The sequence below is a fragment of the Akebia trifoliata genome, chromosome 13, assembly GCF_017979445.1.
Source record: "Akebia trifoliata isolate Shusen 1 chromosome 13, ASM1797944v1, whole genome shotgun sequence".
Lineage (NCBI taxonomy): Eukaryota > Viridiplantae > Streptophyta > Magnoliopsida > Ranunculales > Lardizabalaceae > Akebia > Akebia trifoliata.
Window position 1 is genome coordinate 28,844,487 of NC_141387.1, and position 16,901 is coordinate 28,861,387.

The window sequence follows — 16,901 nt, forward strand, 5'->3', positions numbered from 1 at the left end:
TGACATGGATTTTAACCAAATTTAGATTTTCTTCCATCACTACATATCAAAATAATTCACTTGTGATGAGAGGACCAGTCTTTCACACAACCCATGAAAATAATATGTAAAAGAGAGGTTGGACCCGTATTCATAAAATTTTCCTAACCCCAAATCTGAAGCCCTTAGTCTCTACCTAACATCTAAACCCCATTTTTTACTCAAAAAACACTCAGAAATCCTAAAAAAAACACTAAAAAACCTTCAAAACACCCACAACATCCAAAAAATACATTTTCAAAAATTTGTAAAATTCTTTATAGAATGGGTTAGCAAATTAAATTAATGACATCTTGATTAATCATTGAAAATCATGACACTTTTACCCTTCACCTTCAAAATTTTATTTTTTTTTAAATTCAAATGTTTATAACAAGATAAAATACTTAAGGAGGCTAAAGATGATGGGTTTTAGTATACCAAAAAACATCATTTGTGTATAATCCTGAAATTTCTCTGACTTCTGCATAAAATTTAACCAAAATTATTCGAATTAATCTAATTAAACCCCACCCAATACTTATCGAATCCAAACGTTGTTACTATGTCGCTAATAACGACTATTCTAGATTTTACAAAGAGAGAATTGACACAATGGAGAAGTACTAATGCTCAAAAAACCATTGCATTGGTGCTCACACATTGCATGGTCATAAATATTGTTCCTGGTTGGACCTAAACTATAAGTACCATAACGAGTTACCTTAAACAAAAAGAAAAAAAAAATGATGTTCACCTGAAGTGAGTGTTTCTTCCCTTTGAAAATCTAATCATTCTTTTATCTTCAAAATCCCAATAAACAGAAAAAATTGGATAAAAAACAAAAGTAAAATCCTTTCTTTGTTCTAATGGCCATTATCTTCTACAAACTTTTAAGAAGTGATAATAATGAACTAGAAAAGTACCAACAAATGTTAAATAAATACATGAAATTAGTCCAAACCTTGTGAGTAAATTTACAATGTATGAGCAAGAACTTAACAAATCACGACTCGTCTTAAAAAGAAGGCAAAACAAATCGACATAAGTGATGCCCGGAGAGATGATATTGTTCAAAGTTCAGATTTTTCTTAAAACAATGGGCAGAATAAATAAATAAAAAAACTTGCACGCAATTCTTCTGAGACATCTAATAAAATTGGAACAATGCAAAGAATTATGCACTAAGGAATAATAAAAGAGAGATTTACCTGACTGCCCTAACTGTTGCATTTTTATTACAAAATGTAATTTGTGATTAATTGGAGTGGGTATCCACGTCATGAAATTCAAATAGATGTGATTAATTTGTTACTTAACATATCTTGGAATTGATTCTAACCGCATCAATCTATAGCATCCAAAAACATGATATGATGTCACATTGTTATCAAGGACAAAATTATGATAACTTTGAAAAAAAGTTCCCGTTGGGTTGTAGTTTTAAATGTGGGAGTTTGGTGTCCATCCATTTTCAACACGTTCTATCAAGTTTGAGAAGGTTTTTTTATTTTTATTTCTTTTGAATCTGAATATTTCCATGAAATCTAGAAGGCCCCATTTGTTAATTTCCAATTTGATAATCCTTATTTTTATAAATTAAGGTTTGTTAGGTATCAAAGGGAATTTTTGCAATAAAATTACAACAGAGAGGTCTGCCGAGTAAAATCTCTCATAATAAAAAGATTTAAACAGAAAAAGTACTCCTTTCCAATTTTTAATCTGCCGCAGAGAGTCCTCAACTTTTTTACTCATTAATGCTTCTTTTGAATTGTCTCTTTCTCAGTCTAGATCATGAAATTCAGAATTGAGAAACATGTTTTTCATAAATTCGGGCAGGCGAGTCATCTCTGATGAAATTTAAAACCATGTTTTTATTACCATACTTGGCCCCAATAACTCTGATCATTTTCAACATCAAACCTCAACATTCTCTACCCAATTCTCACATTTTGAAAATCAAGGTGAAACTTTGGACTTCTTCGTTCCACAAAATTGCAGAAGAGTCTGTCTTGATGTAATTCCAAACATGGGCATTGAAAATAAAGATACAAAGTTAGTGTGAATGCTTATTATTTTGAAAGATACTACACTTCGTCTTCCAACAACTCAAATGACGACCGACTCTATCAATTTATGGGTCCAAATAGTTTTATTCTCCGGTAGATTGACTCTATTTGAGATTGAACTGATCCCCGAATAACTTGCACAAAGACAAGTTACTACTAATGAACCTTTTTTGATCTATGGATGTATTTTGTTAAGAAGACTAAATTATCATCTGCAAACGAAAAATGAGAGATCATCAGCCCATAACGGCCAATTACAAAAGCTTGACAAATCTCAATTAACAGTCACCCTTGCCATCAACTTATTGCGAAACTTCAGCAATAATGTTAAAAATGAAAGGGTATCACTTTGCCTATGTCCTTCCAAACTCTTGAAATTATCCAATTGGATTCCTGTTAACTAAAATAGTGAAAAGATATGTCGATGACACATTTCATAATCCAGGTATTCATTTCCGGCCGAAACCTATCCAACCCCAAAAAAAAAACTTGATAAAAAAAGAAACCCAGTACTTTGGGTCCTTTATTTCCAAAGAAATTGAGATCAGCTATAAATTAACTGAATTCCTCAATTCAATTCTTTCTAGAGTCATGTCTTCACTTAATGCAATTAAGGAATAAAGATGATGGTTCATATTAGGGAGATAGCCATTTATCAACCTTACTTTTGGGAGCTGAAGTGTAAAGAAAAAGAAACACTACATAACCAAGCTTGAAATCCAGGGGATGAACTAATTTATATTGATGAACAGTTGAAGCATGCATTGTTTTTTACTAGTTAGCATTTTGGGATTCAAATCTGATGGCATACCTCGGTACAAGAGGGTGTTCAAAGAAAACTTGGACACATTTTGATGGTTAAGCACCCCTAAATAGCCCAATTCTTCAATGTAATGTTGTTGAGCAAAGATTAACCGAGACTTGTGTGCAGTAAATTAAACAAGAATCCATCATTTGAGAAGAAAAGGCTGAAAAACCATTCTTGTCTTCAGAGTCAGTTTCTGATTGCAATATTATGACTTGAAGGCGTCTGTGGATCCTTGAATAGCCATCACCACCACATCCCAACATCTCCAAAAATTTGATAGACGATGATGATGCAACATCCGTGGGAATAAGTCCTCAAGATCAGAAAATATCTCTTGTAAGAAGTCCCAAACTACTTTGACCCAGTTGGAGGACCCCACTCGGAACCTCCTGGGATGAACACAGGAATCTGGTTCGACCGAGGCCAGTTAGTGGTCCCCCTCTCATTATCTGGTCTTGAACTCGTGTTGACCTCGTTTCTTGGACCATCCTTGACTGGGACACTTAATAGTGGGCCACCAAAGAAAATATTCTCTCCGGTATACATCAGCTTCCCAGATTCCTGCACTGGAGCCTTGCCCGAAGACGAAGATTCTTGTGGTGGAACAGTAGGCTTTCTATTAAAGGTGCTTATATCCACACGAGGGTTTGTTACTCCAACTTGCAATGAAGATCTGATCCGAGCCTCCGAAGTAGTTTCATTGGTCCTAGCAGATATAGGGACTGACACATACCTGCCCGCTTCTTGGTCCCAAACGACAGATGTTCGTTTAACATCTCGAAGAAGAGAAGTAGATGGTGCTTGTAATAGTGGATCGGCACTGCTAACCTTTGATGTGATCTTGTCATCGAATCCCGTGGTAGAAGAATGGACTGTTGGGTTATTGTTGATAATGGTATTTGGAAAGGATGCTCTAGTGGTAAAAGGTTGGTCAGGAATAAAGTGGGAACCCGAATGGTGCTCTAATGGAAGAGGACTCAAGGTGACTGACTCGCGGATATGGCTAGGACTGCTGAAGCTACTTGCACTTTGAGTTCCAGTTTCATAGTCATCCCGGCTACCGAGACTTGGTGCATATGAGTTTCTAAGAGGGGATAGCCTAAGATCGTTCTTGATATCCTTATTTCCTCCCGTATCTGCGCTCATACTGCTTCTACCACTCATGTTTCCACTCGAGCTTAAATCATGGTCGGGCAAGTGGCGGCTTTCAACTGGCCGAAGAACCGAGGAGGATGCCCTAGCTTTGGCTACTGCTCTCATTGCCTCATTAGAATCTAGCTTTGCAAGCTTCCAAGCACTTAAACGAACGGGTCGTTTAGGTATCTTGTTTCCTCTTTCGGCAAATCCAGCTGCATCCGGATCAACTGTCGATGGTACCATACCAGGCTCCAAATGGGGAATAACTTCATCCTGACATAACCATTTTCATCAGCATTGCCCATGTAAGATAGCAGAATGTAAACATAAAACTAGGTTCGAGAAGACGAATGAAAAGGTTCTACCACCTAGACCTGTCAATGGATAGAGTTCGGATCGGATTGGGTTGATTTGGTACCAATCCTCCAATAAGGATCAGATCCGATCTGGAACTGATCCAATAAGTATCGGATCGGTTCTTAACAGGTCGAGTTTTTGTTGGATCTCAAAATTAAGATCCAAACCCATTCAACAATCGGATTGGGTCCAGATCAGACCAAACCCAATTGGATGCACAAAATCTAACAATTTATCAAATATAAAAAACTACATATATTTAAATAAATATATAATATAATTTATATAACTTCTAAAATTTTATTGTATTGGGATATGTTAATCCAGATCCAATCCAATATGATATCAGATCAGAACCTTATTGAATAGGATACTTATTGGAATCTAAATCATCGATCCAGACCTGAAGTTATTGGATTGGATTTTGGGTATGATCTGATCCATTGACAGCACTAATACCATGAGATAGTGGTTTAGGTACCCACGGCACACATGTCTTTAGACATGATTCTGGAATCTGAACCTTTTTTTTTCAGCCACTCCAGAAAAACATGATAGATCAGATGCTAGTTTTAATTTCCTACCAAAAATGCCCTCAATTTTTTTTATACCAAAATTATCCTCAAATGTTTATTTCCAAGGTGTATTTAATGCACCTTAACATGTGCCCTTAGGGCACATGTTAACAAACCCTTTTACCAAAATAGTGTGATCGAAAGGATTCTACCTGGTAATCCACGAATACCCTCGGAGGGGTACACCATGCACCCTTATATGACAGACCAAGAGAACTACCACCACTAAAGCCAGTTGTAGCAGACCCTGATGGAGAATATATAATATTTGGCATATCCTCATCAACAGAGGCTCCGGCAGGTGCTTCACTCATGGCTCTCATAGCCACAACATACTCGTATGTTGTAATACCCTGCGGGGAGAAGAAAAGGAGGGAAAGAAGAAAGAAAAAAAATCAAAATTGGCATTTAAAAAACAACTAAAAAGCAATTAGTAGATATGTTTTGTGGGTCCCTGACCTTTCTTATTAGAATCATGTGGAAAAAGAAAAGTTCACCCAAAGGCAAACAAGCCAGTAATGAAACAGCAGTACATATGGCCTGCACACGAAGGAAGTTAACATTAGATGGTTGGACTGCCAATAAAGTTTCGATCCAGTCTTGGAGCAAGGATGAGGTTTTACGTTTGACATACTTTGGACCAGTATGAAAGATTGGAAAATCTTCCTCAAAAGTAAATTTCTACTGTTTGAAAACTCCAAAAGGTAGGAATTTCTTTTCAAGGAAGAAAGTTTTTCAGAGCTTCCATGCAGGGCAATTGTATCAAGCCAAGCAGACAGAATATAGACATAAGTCACCAATTTCTAGCTTCAATACAGATATACATAGCACAAAAATGAAAAGGAAACAAATGTGACCTATTGACGGTCTTCCTGTAAAATTTGAAAACGGTCAGAACTGATTTCAAAATTTTCAAGCTTTAGCCATATTACAACAACTACAAACTCTCCGTAGATATATCCAAGGGAAAGTCAAAGCCTTTGCACAAACTTGCTTCTGTTCTGGATGCACCGGCAAAGAAAAGGATTTCCAAACCTTCTCTAGTGATTATTTATTTATTTCTACCTTCGGGTAATTTATATTATTTACTCTCCTTACCAAGATTGTCCTAACACCTTTTAAGAGGAATGTCAGTGAAACTTAATGGTCTGGAAACACCTGAAGCAACCACTATTGTTATCTTGAATGTTGGGCAGTCAAGAAGTAACATGTTAATAGATTGAACATAGTAAAGATGAGGGTATTGAGATGGATGAGTGCATAGAATTACAAAGATAAAATTAGAAAATGTAGGAGTACCTCAAATGAGCAATAGATTAAAAGTGAGGGGAAGACCCAAAAGAATATGGTTTGAGGTAATGAAAGCGGATATGAACACACTATCAATAAGGCAGCATGTGGCTCTGGACAGAATTGATAATCTTTGGGATAAGACTTCAATGGTGGTGACTCTCCAACTTAAGTAGAAGTAAGCGATTAAACAATAGAAAGAATTGTCTTTCTAGGATCATTAATTTTGATATAGGAAAAAAGTTTAAAGGTTTCTCATAACGGACACGTACAAAAAAGACATCAACACATAATAGGAAAATTTTAATTTTTTTTTTGCTTTTTGTGTGTGTGCGCGCGTACAGTTATGTACTCATGCCCCATTTGATGTAGACATGTGGATATATGTGCAAATGTCTGGTAACAAGTGACAACTTGTCCTTCAACCTTGAGATCAAATGAACTTTAAAAATAAATGATTTCCTGAAGTGATCAAGGTCCTGTCAGGCAGGACCATAAGGAACGCAGACACAAATGGTCAAGCACTACATGTGCACATTTTGGGCGAGTCCCAGTCCCGCTAATTGAGGAGTAATCCTACATGGAGATCTCCAATGTTAAAATCAAACTTCTTGGCAGATTCTAAAAATTTATTTATTTTTCTTATTAACATTGCATATGCTGCAATAGGTCTGCCAGCTTTTAGCATTGGAGATCTCCCCCGCAACAAAAAATAAATAATCAACAACTACAACGATAATAATAATAAAATTGAGTGCCCATCTTGCATCTGGATCATACATACTACCATGCCATGTATAGACTGCTGCTTTCAACTATTTGACGAATAACTTAAATTTGAGATGTTTGATGTAAAAGATATACCACAACAGTTGCAAATGGAGCACGAGAGAAACCATTTCCAAGTGTCTCAATAATTTGGTTCTCCATGTCCTTTTTATCCACAAAGCATCGCACAAGAACAGCAATTCCAACTCCAGCTTCAATTACAAGCTGACATCCGGAAATAAAACAGGGTTATTATCGAAAAGATCAAACAGGAGCTCAAAATTAACCATGGTACATTATGATATGGGCTTTAATGCATACCCAAACAAGACCTGTAGCCATCAGAGCTATGAAGGTTATGTAGTTTTTTCTTCCCACACAATTATTAAGCCACTGTGTAAAAGAAAATATAAAGTTAATTTTGTAAAAGAATATTCATTTTGTCAACCGAGTCCAAAGATAATTGGTCTTTTAGCTTGTATAGAGCAGTGATTACATACCCGGCAATGGTGATCAAATTCATCCACACATTTATCACAACATCTACAGTGTTTACTGAATTTTCGTACCTGCAGATAAACAAAAGGAATTAGGTAGAAATGGCTTTCCATAATATCATATGTATAGCACAAGAAACAGTACAAGATTTCTATTTGTAAATGAGCACAAGAATCACAGTTAGTGCATGAACTTAAATAATGGGTTTGTCACTCCATCCAGAGTCCAGAGTCCATGAGAATGTTGAAGGAAAAAAAAAAACCCTTTCAAGACTTCAAGCTAGTGTAACTACTGTATAATCCTCCTGATTTCAGCCAAGTGACCACATTCATTGCGGCCCCCTTCAATCGATAATAGATCAGATCAAACAAAGCATAGCCACTCATGAATGAGCTGTTCATTGTTCTATAGAAAAAATAAAACTGTTTTTTAATAGTCAGAAGTGAGTGGTTAAATAATTAGTGATCCAGATGAGGGAGTCATCTTATCGGAGGTGTAATAAAAAGGATCTAAATCAAGGATGTGCACAATATCGTCAAAGATAAGTGGAACCTTTTTTTAGAAATCCACTTCTTGGACAAGTTAGAATACATCCTCAAGATGAATCAATAGAATAAGTATCATTAGGTGTATGGGCCATTGGCCTTTTAATGATCAGCCCTCCACTCCAAGCCTAAAATAAAGACCTTGCTCGGATAGTTACGTGCTGATGAACCACTGAATACTTCTCATTATTGGCAGAGTCAAAAAATGTTACCTTTTTGTAAATTGAAATTGAGAACAGTACCATACACAATACTGTGAACAATAATGGGAAATAATTTTTTTCTTTTCTTTTTTCATGTGTGAGCAGTCATTATTATTTGAAGGTGCCACTTAGCTAAGTCGGTAAATGCTTGAGGAGAGCCGATCCACGACCAAGGTTCAAATCCCATTGAACCCACCTTCACCTTCACCTCCGTTAACCACTAACTCCTTGCTTGCCTAGAAAGGAAGAAAGAAAATAAAAGAAAAGGACAAAAAAGGAGCAGCAGCCCATATTAGGTTAGTTGATGGCATGCCTTTCGAGGGTTAGTTGAGGCTGATTTGTGTAAATCAGTAGTACTAGTGTGCATTTAGTTGTGTTTGACATTGTTCCTCGACTTCAACAGCACGCGAGTCTTTTTTTCTCCTTGTGATAGTGATTTGTCAATTGTAGTAAGATAGAAGTTAATAGTTGGTTGGGAAATATCTCACTTGATATCTATCATATATATATAGGGTCCTGTTCAGCACCAAACATTTTGGCCAACATTTTAGCCAACCATTTTTGTCCTACATGGGTTAGAAGTTTTGGAATGGGCTGATTTTTGGTGAGGATGATCTCTAGGGTGAGGAGATCATCCTCACCAAAAATCAGCCCATTCCAAAACTTCTAGCCCCATGTTTACAAGTTGAAAAATCGTGGACCGTCCATTTTTTGTAAACCATTTTTGATGGGGTTAGAAGTTTTGGAATGGGCTGATTTTTGGTGATGATGATCTCCTCACCGTAGAGATCGTCCTCACCAAAAATTAGCCCATTCCAAAACTTCTAACCCATGTTTTGAAAAATGTTTTGCCAAAATGTATGGTGCTGAACATTTCCCATATACAATAATAAAGTTGAAAGGATCAAATTATTTGGAATATTTTCAGTCAGTAAGGATGTATATTAGTTGACAAGGTATTCTTTGCTACATAAATGGAAGGCTTGTGGATCCTGCTGAGTCGGATCCAACCCATGTTCAATGGGAACAAGAAAACCTGACTGTTATGTAATTGGTATTATAATCTATGAAACCTGAGATTATTAGGGAATTCTTTTTCCTGAACATAGCTAAGGAGATACAGGATATTCCACTGTACATATTTTTAGGTTAAGAACATTGCCTTGGATTTACCAATTGAGCCAAGACATCTCCCACCATCTCCAGGGAAAGAAAACCCTGGCTGGTTAGTTTCCTTCACTTTGGAGTATGTGCAAAGAAATGGATCACCATGATTCTTACATACCAGCCTATAGTGTAGATGCCATTGCTTACAATAAGAAAGTTGAGAGGACTCAGGGTTTTTGAGTTCCTTATTGGGCTTAATCCAGAAATTGAATTGGTAAGAATTCAAATTTTGGGTAGGGAGTTGCCATCACTGAATCAGTTTATGCCTATTTTTTTTTTTTTTTTTTGATAAGAAGTTTATGCCTATTTACAATCCAAAGATCTTGAAGTTAGTGGTTTACATATGATCGAGTCATCAGAAACGTGACATTTTTGGATGATTGTAGTCATACTACTAGGGTATATCTCATGAAATCGAAGGATGAATTCCAAGTTGTGAGAAGTCCGCATACTGTGTGCAACAAATCCTTAGTATCGCGCCTACCTGCTCAATTCCACCAGCAAGACCCTTCTTTTGTAATATTTAGTAAGAACTCTCATGGCCCAATTATTATTACAGCGTTCTCTACCATAGAATTCGGCCTTCGGGGTCAACCCGGTGGCTTCTATGAGGAAGGCGGCGCAAAGGAGGCTCGAGGGCTTGTTAAGGAAGGCGGCAAGGGGTGACAAATGGGGAAAAATGAAAGGAGAGGAGGGGAGCATAACGAAACACGGGAATGAAAGGAAAAATTCAAATATATTTTCCTACGATAAATCAAGTGATCAAAGGTCAAGATTGTATCCAAAGAAAGCAGTTTCTAGGAGATTTGGCGCCTAAAATAGAAAGCAAACAAAGGGGAAGAATACAAAGCTTGGTAAAAAGACTAAATCCAAACTGAACCATTTCTGGTTCCCTGACCATAATCACCTATGTCCTCTGAGGGAGATATCTAAAAACTTCATTTGCCTTAAATGGCCTATAAGGGGTTTCTATGGCACGAATGTTTGTTGTATATGTATGTCATACAAAGAAATGACTAATCACTTGCTTGTGCATTGCACGGTGGCAAGGGGATTGTAAAACCATTTTTTATCGTTGTTTGGGGTCGGTAAGAGAAGTCTTTCGTGAGTGGCTTCAATTGGGGATGAGCTTTCGTATTACAAAAAGGTTAATTTGGAGTTTAATCCCTTTTGCGGTTTCGTGGAGTATTTGGAAAGAAAGAAATGCCAGAGTATTTGAAGGGAGGACTCAAACAAACCAAGAGTTAGTTTTATTGGCTCTAGGGTTATTCTTTTTTTGGTGTAAGATCTACAAAGAGTTCTAAGGTGTTCTTTGAAGACTTTGTAGCCCATTGGGATAGTATTTGTAATATTTCAGAGTTGTAGCTCTTTGTTTTTTCATTTCTTGGGTGGGTCATCTCGACCTTCTCTTTCTATTGTTCTTTTCCATATTCTCTTTATCTATCAAAAAAAAAAAAAAAAAGATTTGGATGGTTAACCATTGAGTTGTGGCTCAATGTATACAGGGAAAATCAACAACTATGGACCCACCTATAGTCCTTTCAAATTTGAATCATGCCACTTGAGGCTGTGAAAATGGAGAATTTTAACTCACAGTATATGAACCCATTATAACTTACAAGTTGTAGGGCAAAATCTAAAAATGAGAAGTTATGCCGAAAACTGAAGTTGAATATGGATATTGAAGATACCATACAGTTATTACCATTCAAAACTATTGAACTCAATTTAGTAAAGAATTTATCGTCAGCAAATTTACCTCAGCATTGCACAATGTACAGAACAAGGTATCCTCTCCAGCAGTTTGTTGCTCTGTGGGTCCACCAGGTCTGCAGCAATCTTCATACACAAACAAAGCACAGAAGATTCCTCCAATTGTAATGGCAGAGGATGATTTATGACTTGCAGGGCCGGCTGGAATGTCTATGGTCACAACTTCTCCAACTGAACCCTTCCTGACGGAATTTGCTGCCATGGAGCTTCTAGAAGCCGATGATGGCGAAGAATGTGCCCCTGTGCTACTTTCACCAAAATTACCAGGAAGGTTCACATCAGACAATGGTTTTGTATTGGGTTTAATCATCTCACCATTTAATTTCGACAAAATCCCAGGATCGGCCGGATTAATTGCTGTACACCGGACATAAAGAAAAAAAACAAGTAGTGCCTGTAAAATCAAAAAAATAAATAAGGGAGACTTTCCATTTATTATTATTATTATTGTTGTATATATTTTGAGGGGGGGAGGGGGTATGAAGAAATGGAACTTTAGATGTATTTAGTTCAGACGAGCTCACGTACCACAGGAGTGTAAATGGCAATCGAAGCATATTCCAAGATACGGCCTCCAAGGAAAGGAGCAAAGAATGCATAGAATGCAACAACCAACAAGAAGAATACAGTAATTGCGACAACCTATCCAAGGGAAGAACAAACATAAAGATAATGAGTCTCCAACAAGCCAACACTACGAATCAAATGAACTTCGGGTAAAATAGATAAATTAATAAGAACTTACAAAAGTAACTAAAATCTGAATAAAAAATTGATACAATGGCACCTTGACTAACATACACTAAATAAACAAATTATACAATGTAACTCAACTATAGAACATTCCAATGGTGAATTTGAAATATGCGCAAGATTAATCAACACATAATGATGAAGATGATCTTCATGAAAACCTTCAACTTCAAGGTACTCCATCAAAATATTTCCTTTCTATGTTAAAGATAATATGAACATCACATCATCAACTCTTCAAGGTATTTTTATAAAAAAAAAAGTGGGCACATAAAACATTTATGGGGAGCCAAGTGTCTTTACAAATCTGAAAACCTTTTTAAGATATTACTTAAAATTAGAAAGGCCTCGGAAATTTTACATAAGAGACAGATATATCAAAGTGACCTGGGGAGCTAAAATGTAAATCCACAAGATGCAGATCAGACAGGACAAAAGTTTGAAAAGATGTCCAAAACAAGGAAATTCAATTGAACCAAGTTGATCTATGGTCCACAAGACCTGGGACGACCTGACTGCGGACCCCAGGTGATGCAGGACGGTATCTGATAACAAGAACCTTGTTTTTGCCAAATTGATGAACTAGAGGTGCTACTCCAAGATCTGAAGTTACATAATATTGACATTGATGATGATAAAAGTGAAGTACCAATAAAATAGTGAAGCTATATGGAAGGAATTTGCATGTATAATCACAGAAGTAAAACAAGAATGCAACGGTTTATCTCTTGCAGGTATGGCAGAGAGTTTCCAAAGGCACGGATGGAGCTTGGAGCTTTACGGATGACCTGATCAATTGATAACACCAAAATCAGGTACCTTGGTAGAGGGGTGACTTTCAAGATCCTCTTTTAAAGAGATGCAATCCAGCCCAAAACTACTCCCTCCTTCGTACCAGGTGCTTGTATAAAAAGACCATTTTCTTCAATGTGTCACTAAAATGAAAAACCATCCACTTTCTACAAATTAAAAATCAACGACTATAATGAAAATCTAAAAAATATACATCCCTTGAGTAAATGCTACGCTTCCTTTTCAAAGTTTGTATCTACATTGTTTGTGGCTTAGTTTGGAGAGACAAGTTCATAACGGTCAAAACACTTCAATGAAGTTTTTTTGTTGTTCCTTTTGTGGGAGTGGGGAGAGAGAAGAGCATTTGATTGCATCAACCTTGAGTCCCTGACCACACCAAAACCAAGTTTTGGATGGCCAAACTCTTGAATTTATCCTTATCTTGCACCTAGAATCCTATTTAATGGGTTTGAGACTCTTTGGCAAGATTCCTCTAAAAATAGGGTGTCTAGATGGGTTCTGAGCATCTCAGAAGCAGTCTTGGATGTCAGAGTGAATGTGAAAGCAGGACAACCAGTTTAGGAGCACATGTGGTTACTGATGAGATTAGAAGCAGAAGCAATGCAAGATGGCAGGCTAACAATTTGATCTACTTCCCAATCATTAAAGCATCTTCGAAACCCAAACTCCCATCACATCTCCACATCCCATTTGACGAGGCTAGATATGGATTGGCCCTTCTTGCAAGATAACTCAAGCAGGATAAAAAACTAATCCTTCAATGGTGCATGCCTACACCACTGATCCTCCCAAAACTTCACCATGTTATCATTTCCAACCTTGAACCAGATTCTCAAATGAAACAAAGGAAATACCTTTAAGGTCCCTTTCCAAATCCCACACCTATTAGAATTTCGAGCTTTTACACTTTCCTACCCAAACTCATCCATCACAAATTTAGCTTTAATGATTCTTCTCCAAAAACTATCCATCTCCACACTGAATTGCTAAAGCCACTTACCAAGAAAGACTGAATTCATTAATCCCAGTCATAGTCACCAAGTCGGGGCTTGGGAATAAGTCGGCAAGGGAAAAAGTCGGAAAAATGAAAAAATGAGGAAAAAATCAAGAGAAAATCAGACAAAAATCGAAATAGTGTTAAGACAATGAATTTTTTCTATTAGGTGTTGTTATCATTTATATCATCAAATCCTATTTTAAATTGTAAGAATAAATGGTCTTTGAAAAAATCCTTTTAAATAGCTTGCTCAGCAAAAAAAATAAAAAATAACATTTTTTGTGTGTTTAAATCGGGACTTTTTCAAATAGTCGTGATTTAATTGCCAGTCTTTAAAATCACAATTTAAACACAATTTTTTGAAATAGTAGGTGACTTTGGTGACTATGATCCCAGTTTTCTGACAACAAATCCCCCTCCCTTGATTCTTGGCCAAGCGGATACATTTTTAACTAACAAGATGGCGTCCTCCTCACCATTTCATAACCCCCCCTCCCCCTGCCAACAAAAAAAATTCTTCGAAAAGTTTATTGAGCTTCAATTCCATGCTTCTTAGGATAGAGAACAAAGAGACAGAAAACTATAGAGAACGGTCTTAATCAAGTTTAACTTACCCCCTTTGGATATATATATATATATATATATATATATATATATATATATATATAGGGAAATGTTCAGCAACAAACATTTTGGCAAAACATGGGTTAGAGGTTTTGGAATGGGCTGATTTTTGGTGAGGATGATCTCTACGGTGAGGAGATCATCATCACCAAAAATCAGCTCATTCTAAAACTTCTAACCCCATCAAAAATGGTTTACAAAAAATGGACGGTTCACGATTTTTCAACTTGTAAACTGGAGCTAGAAGTTTTGGAATGGGCTGATTTTTGGTGAGGATGATCTCCTCACTGTAGAGATCATCCTCACCAAAAATCAGCCCATTCCAAAACCTCTAACCCATGTATATATACATATATATACGCTCAGCAACAAACATTTTGGCAAAACATGGGTTAGAGGTTTTGGAATGGGCTGATTATATATATAGGGTCCCGTTCAGCAACAAACATTTTGGCAAAACATTTTTCAAAACATGGGTTAGAGGTTTTGGAATGGGCTGATTTTGGTGAGGATGATCTCCTCACCGGTAGAGATCATCCTCACCAAAAATCAGCCCATTCCAAAACCTCTAACCCATGTTTTGAAAAATGTTTTGCCAAAATGTTTGTTGCTGAACATTTCCCATATATATATATATATATATTCCGAAAATTGAAATTTTATTGATAAAAAAATAGGGTTGAGGTGACTTGTGAGTACAAAAAACTTGTCAAAAAAGAGAAAAAAGATGAAAGAAAGAAAAAAAAAAAAACCTTAGTCCACCTCCAAATTACACATAAGCTCCTACCTTACAACAAAATCCTCAAAGAAGATCCCCTTGAATTCCTTAAAAGCCTTCCCCAAGAAAAACAACAAACCCAAGATTAGACAAAATGACATCCTGAATTAAATCTTCTATCTACTTTCCAACATTGGATCCCACATTGCCTTGTTATTTTAAGTTGCGCCCAATGGTAGACCCAAGAAATGAAGTTGGAAGAAGAGCCACTCGACAACTCAACAAATCAGGGAGGATTTCAATTTTTAAGACAATACTGACCATTCTATTTCCAAGATGCTGACAACCCAACTAGCCGGCACTTTCTATTTGAGAACCCAGTTTTAGGAGATCTAGGGCATGTCTAAACCACTGCCTACACAACATTACCATAATACTAACATGGCAAAGAAGTAGAACAGTCTAAATATATTATACCCAACAGCAAAATAATCACCAAACCGATGAACAAATGGACATCTTAAACTGACACAAACAACATTTTATCAAAGAAACATAAAAAAGCTAAAAAAAACAAAACCATAGGCACAATGATCTAGATTTTAACAAGGTGGGAGAAACATAAGGATAACTACTGAGACAAAACCTCAAAATGAGGAGAAAAAATACATAATACCTTAAGTTTAGAGAAGAAACCCCCATAAACAAAAAACAAAATGGTGTTAAGTATTTTAACAGATTTTCAAACAATGAAACGGAGGATCAACTCAAGAGATATAACTATCAACAATGGAGGGAAAAAAAAGGCTACCCACTAGAATTCAACACTACTAGAAAAAAACCCAGAGAGGACATCAAGGGTTAAACACTGTTGGAAGCAATTTAACAGTTACCCACATCATGAAATTACAACTTAAGCAAACCCTAATCAACATTTTAACCAAAACAGAAAGATATGAACTCATTAAAATTAGGAAAAAAAAAAACAAACAAACCTGAAAGGTGTGGGCAGGTAATTGCCATCCATGGCGCCTCACCATAACTGGTGAAATGAGTTTTGCAACAAAAAATGAGAGGACTTTGATGAACCAAACAAACTCCAAAAAAAGAAAGAATCTATCTTTGTCTGTGAAATCGAAAAGAAAAGAAAAAAAAAAAAAGAAAATTTGAAGTTTGGGTAGTCTACATAGTCAGCTATGGAAATGGAATTTCAAAGAAAAACACAAAAAACACGAAAGCGTTGACGTTTAAGGGACTGGTATGGTCTCGTCTACAACACATGTGGAGGAAAAACAAAGGTGGAAACTTAATGGGTGAGCGTTTCGATGTGTCCTCACCAAAATATTCCCAGTTCGCCCACTCTCTCTTTCTCTCCTCCTTCATGATACTTTACTCTGTGGACCCTTCATGTTTTGGATAATGTTTAAATACCCCTTGTGCTTTTAAATTGATGACTTACGCCCTCTTGACTCTGATCTTCTCTTATTCACTAATTAAAATGACTTAAATGCCCTTATCTTCAACCTCTAGGCCAAAAATTCTTAATTTTTTTTTTCTTCCTCCTGTTCAACCACAGTTACCAAGTTCGGTATTTAGAATCAGTCAAAATTTTTTTGAGAATTTTAAAATTATGTTTTTATATTTTTTTCAATACCCATTGTCTTTATTATTTTTATTTGAGGTTTTGAAGATAAAACGTTAAGGTCAAATGGTAAAATGTTACCGTATTAGAACTTATGTGTCGATTCATCAATTTAATTGATTGGTCCCTTATTTGAAGACATTCGA

The 16,901-nt window shown here is 36.4% G+C and overlaps 1 protein-coding gene across 2 annotated transcripts; it reads right to left on the bottom strand.

The window, feature by feature from the left end:
• Positions 1-2,790: 2,790 nt before the first annotated feature.
• On the bottom strand, positions 2,791-16,463 carry LOC147388216 (putative protein S-acyltransferase 19). 2 transcript variants are annotated; one of them, XM_086420364.1, is made up of 10 exons: positions 16,109-16,463; positions 11,737-11,850; positions 11,524-11,602; positions 11,195-11,448; positions 7,523-7,591; positions 7,344-7,415; positions 7,119-7,247; positions 5,424-5,504; positions 5,117-5,317; positions 2,791-4,305 (listed from the first exon to the last, which is right to left on the bottom strand). In XM_086420364.1, exons 1-10 carry the CDS (start codon positions 16,151-16,153, stop codon positions 3,247-3,249), a joined length of 2,103 nt encoding a protein of 700 aa, XP_086276490.1. In that variant the 5' UTR covers positions 16,154-16,463; the 3' UTR covers positions 2,791-3,246. The 2 variants fall into 2 exon arrangements, with proteins under 2 accessions (XP_086276490.1, XP_086276489.1); XM_086420363.1 differs by having other exon boundaries at positions 11,195-11,602.
• Positions 16,464-16,901: the final 438 nt, after the last annotated feature.

Coding starts and splice junctions, on each gene's coding strand:
- LOC147388216 (XM_086420363.1), bottom strand. CDS start 16,153: ATGGTGAGGCGCCATGGATGGCAATTACCTGCCCACACCTTTCAG. Junction 11,851..16,108: donor TACCTGCCCACACCTTTCAG/GTTTGTTTGTTT, acceptor TCCCTTGGATAG/GTTGTCGCAATTACTGTATT. Junction 4,306..5,116: donor GGGTATTCGTGGATTACCAG/GTAGAATCCTTT, acceptor TGGTTATGTCAG/GATGAAGTTATTCCCCATTT.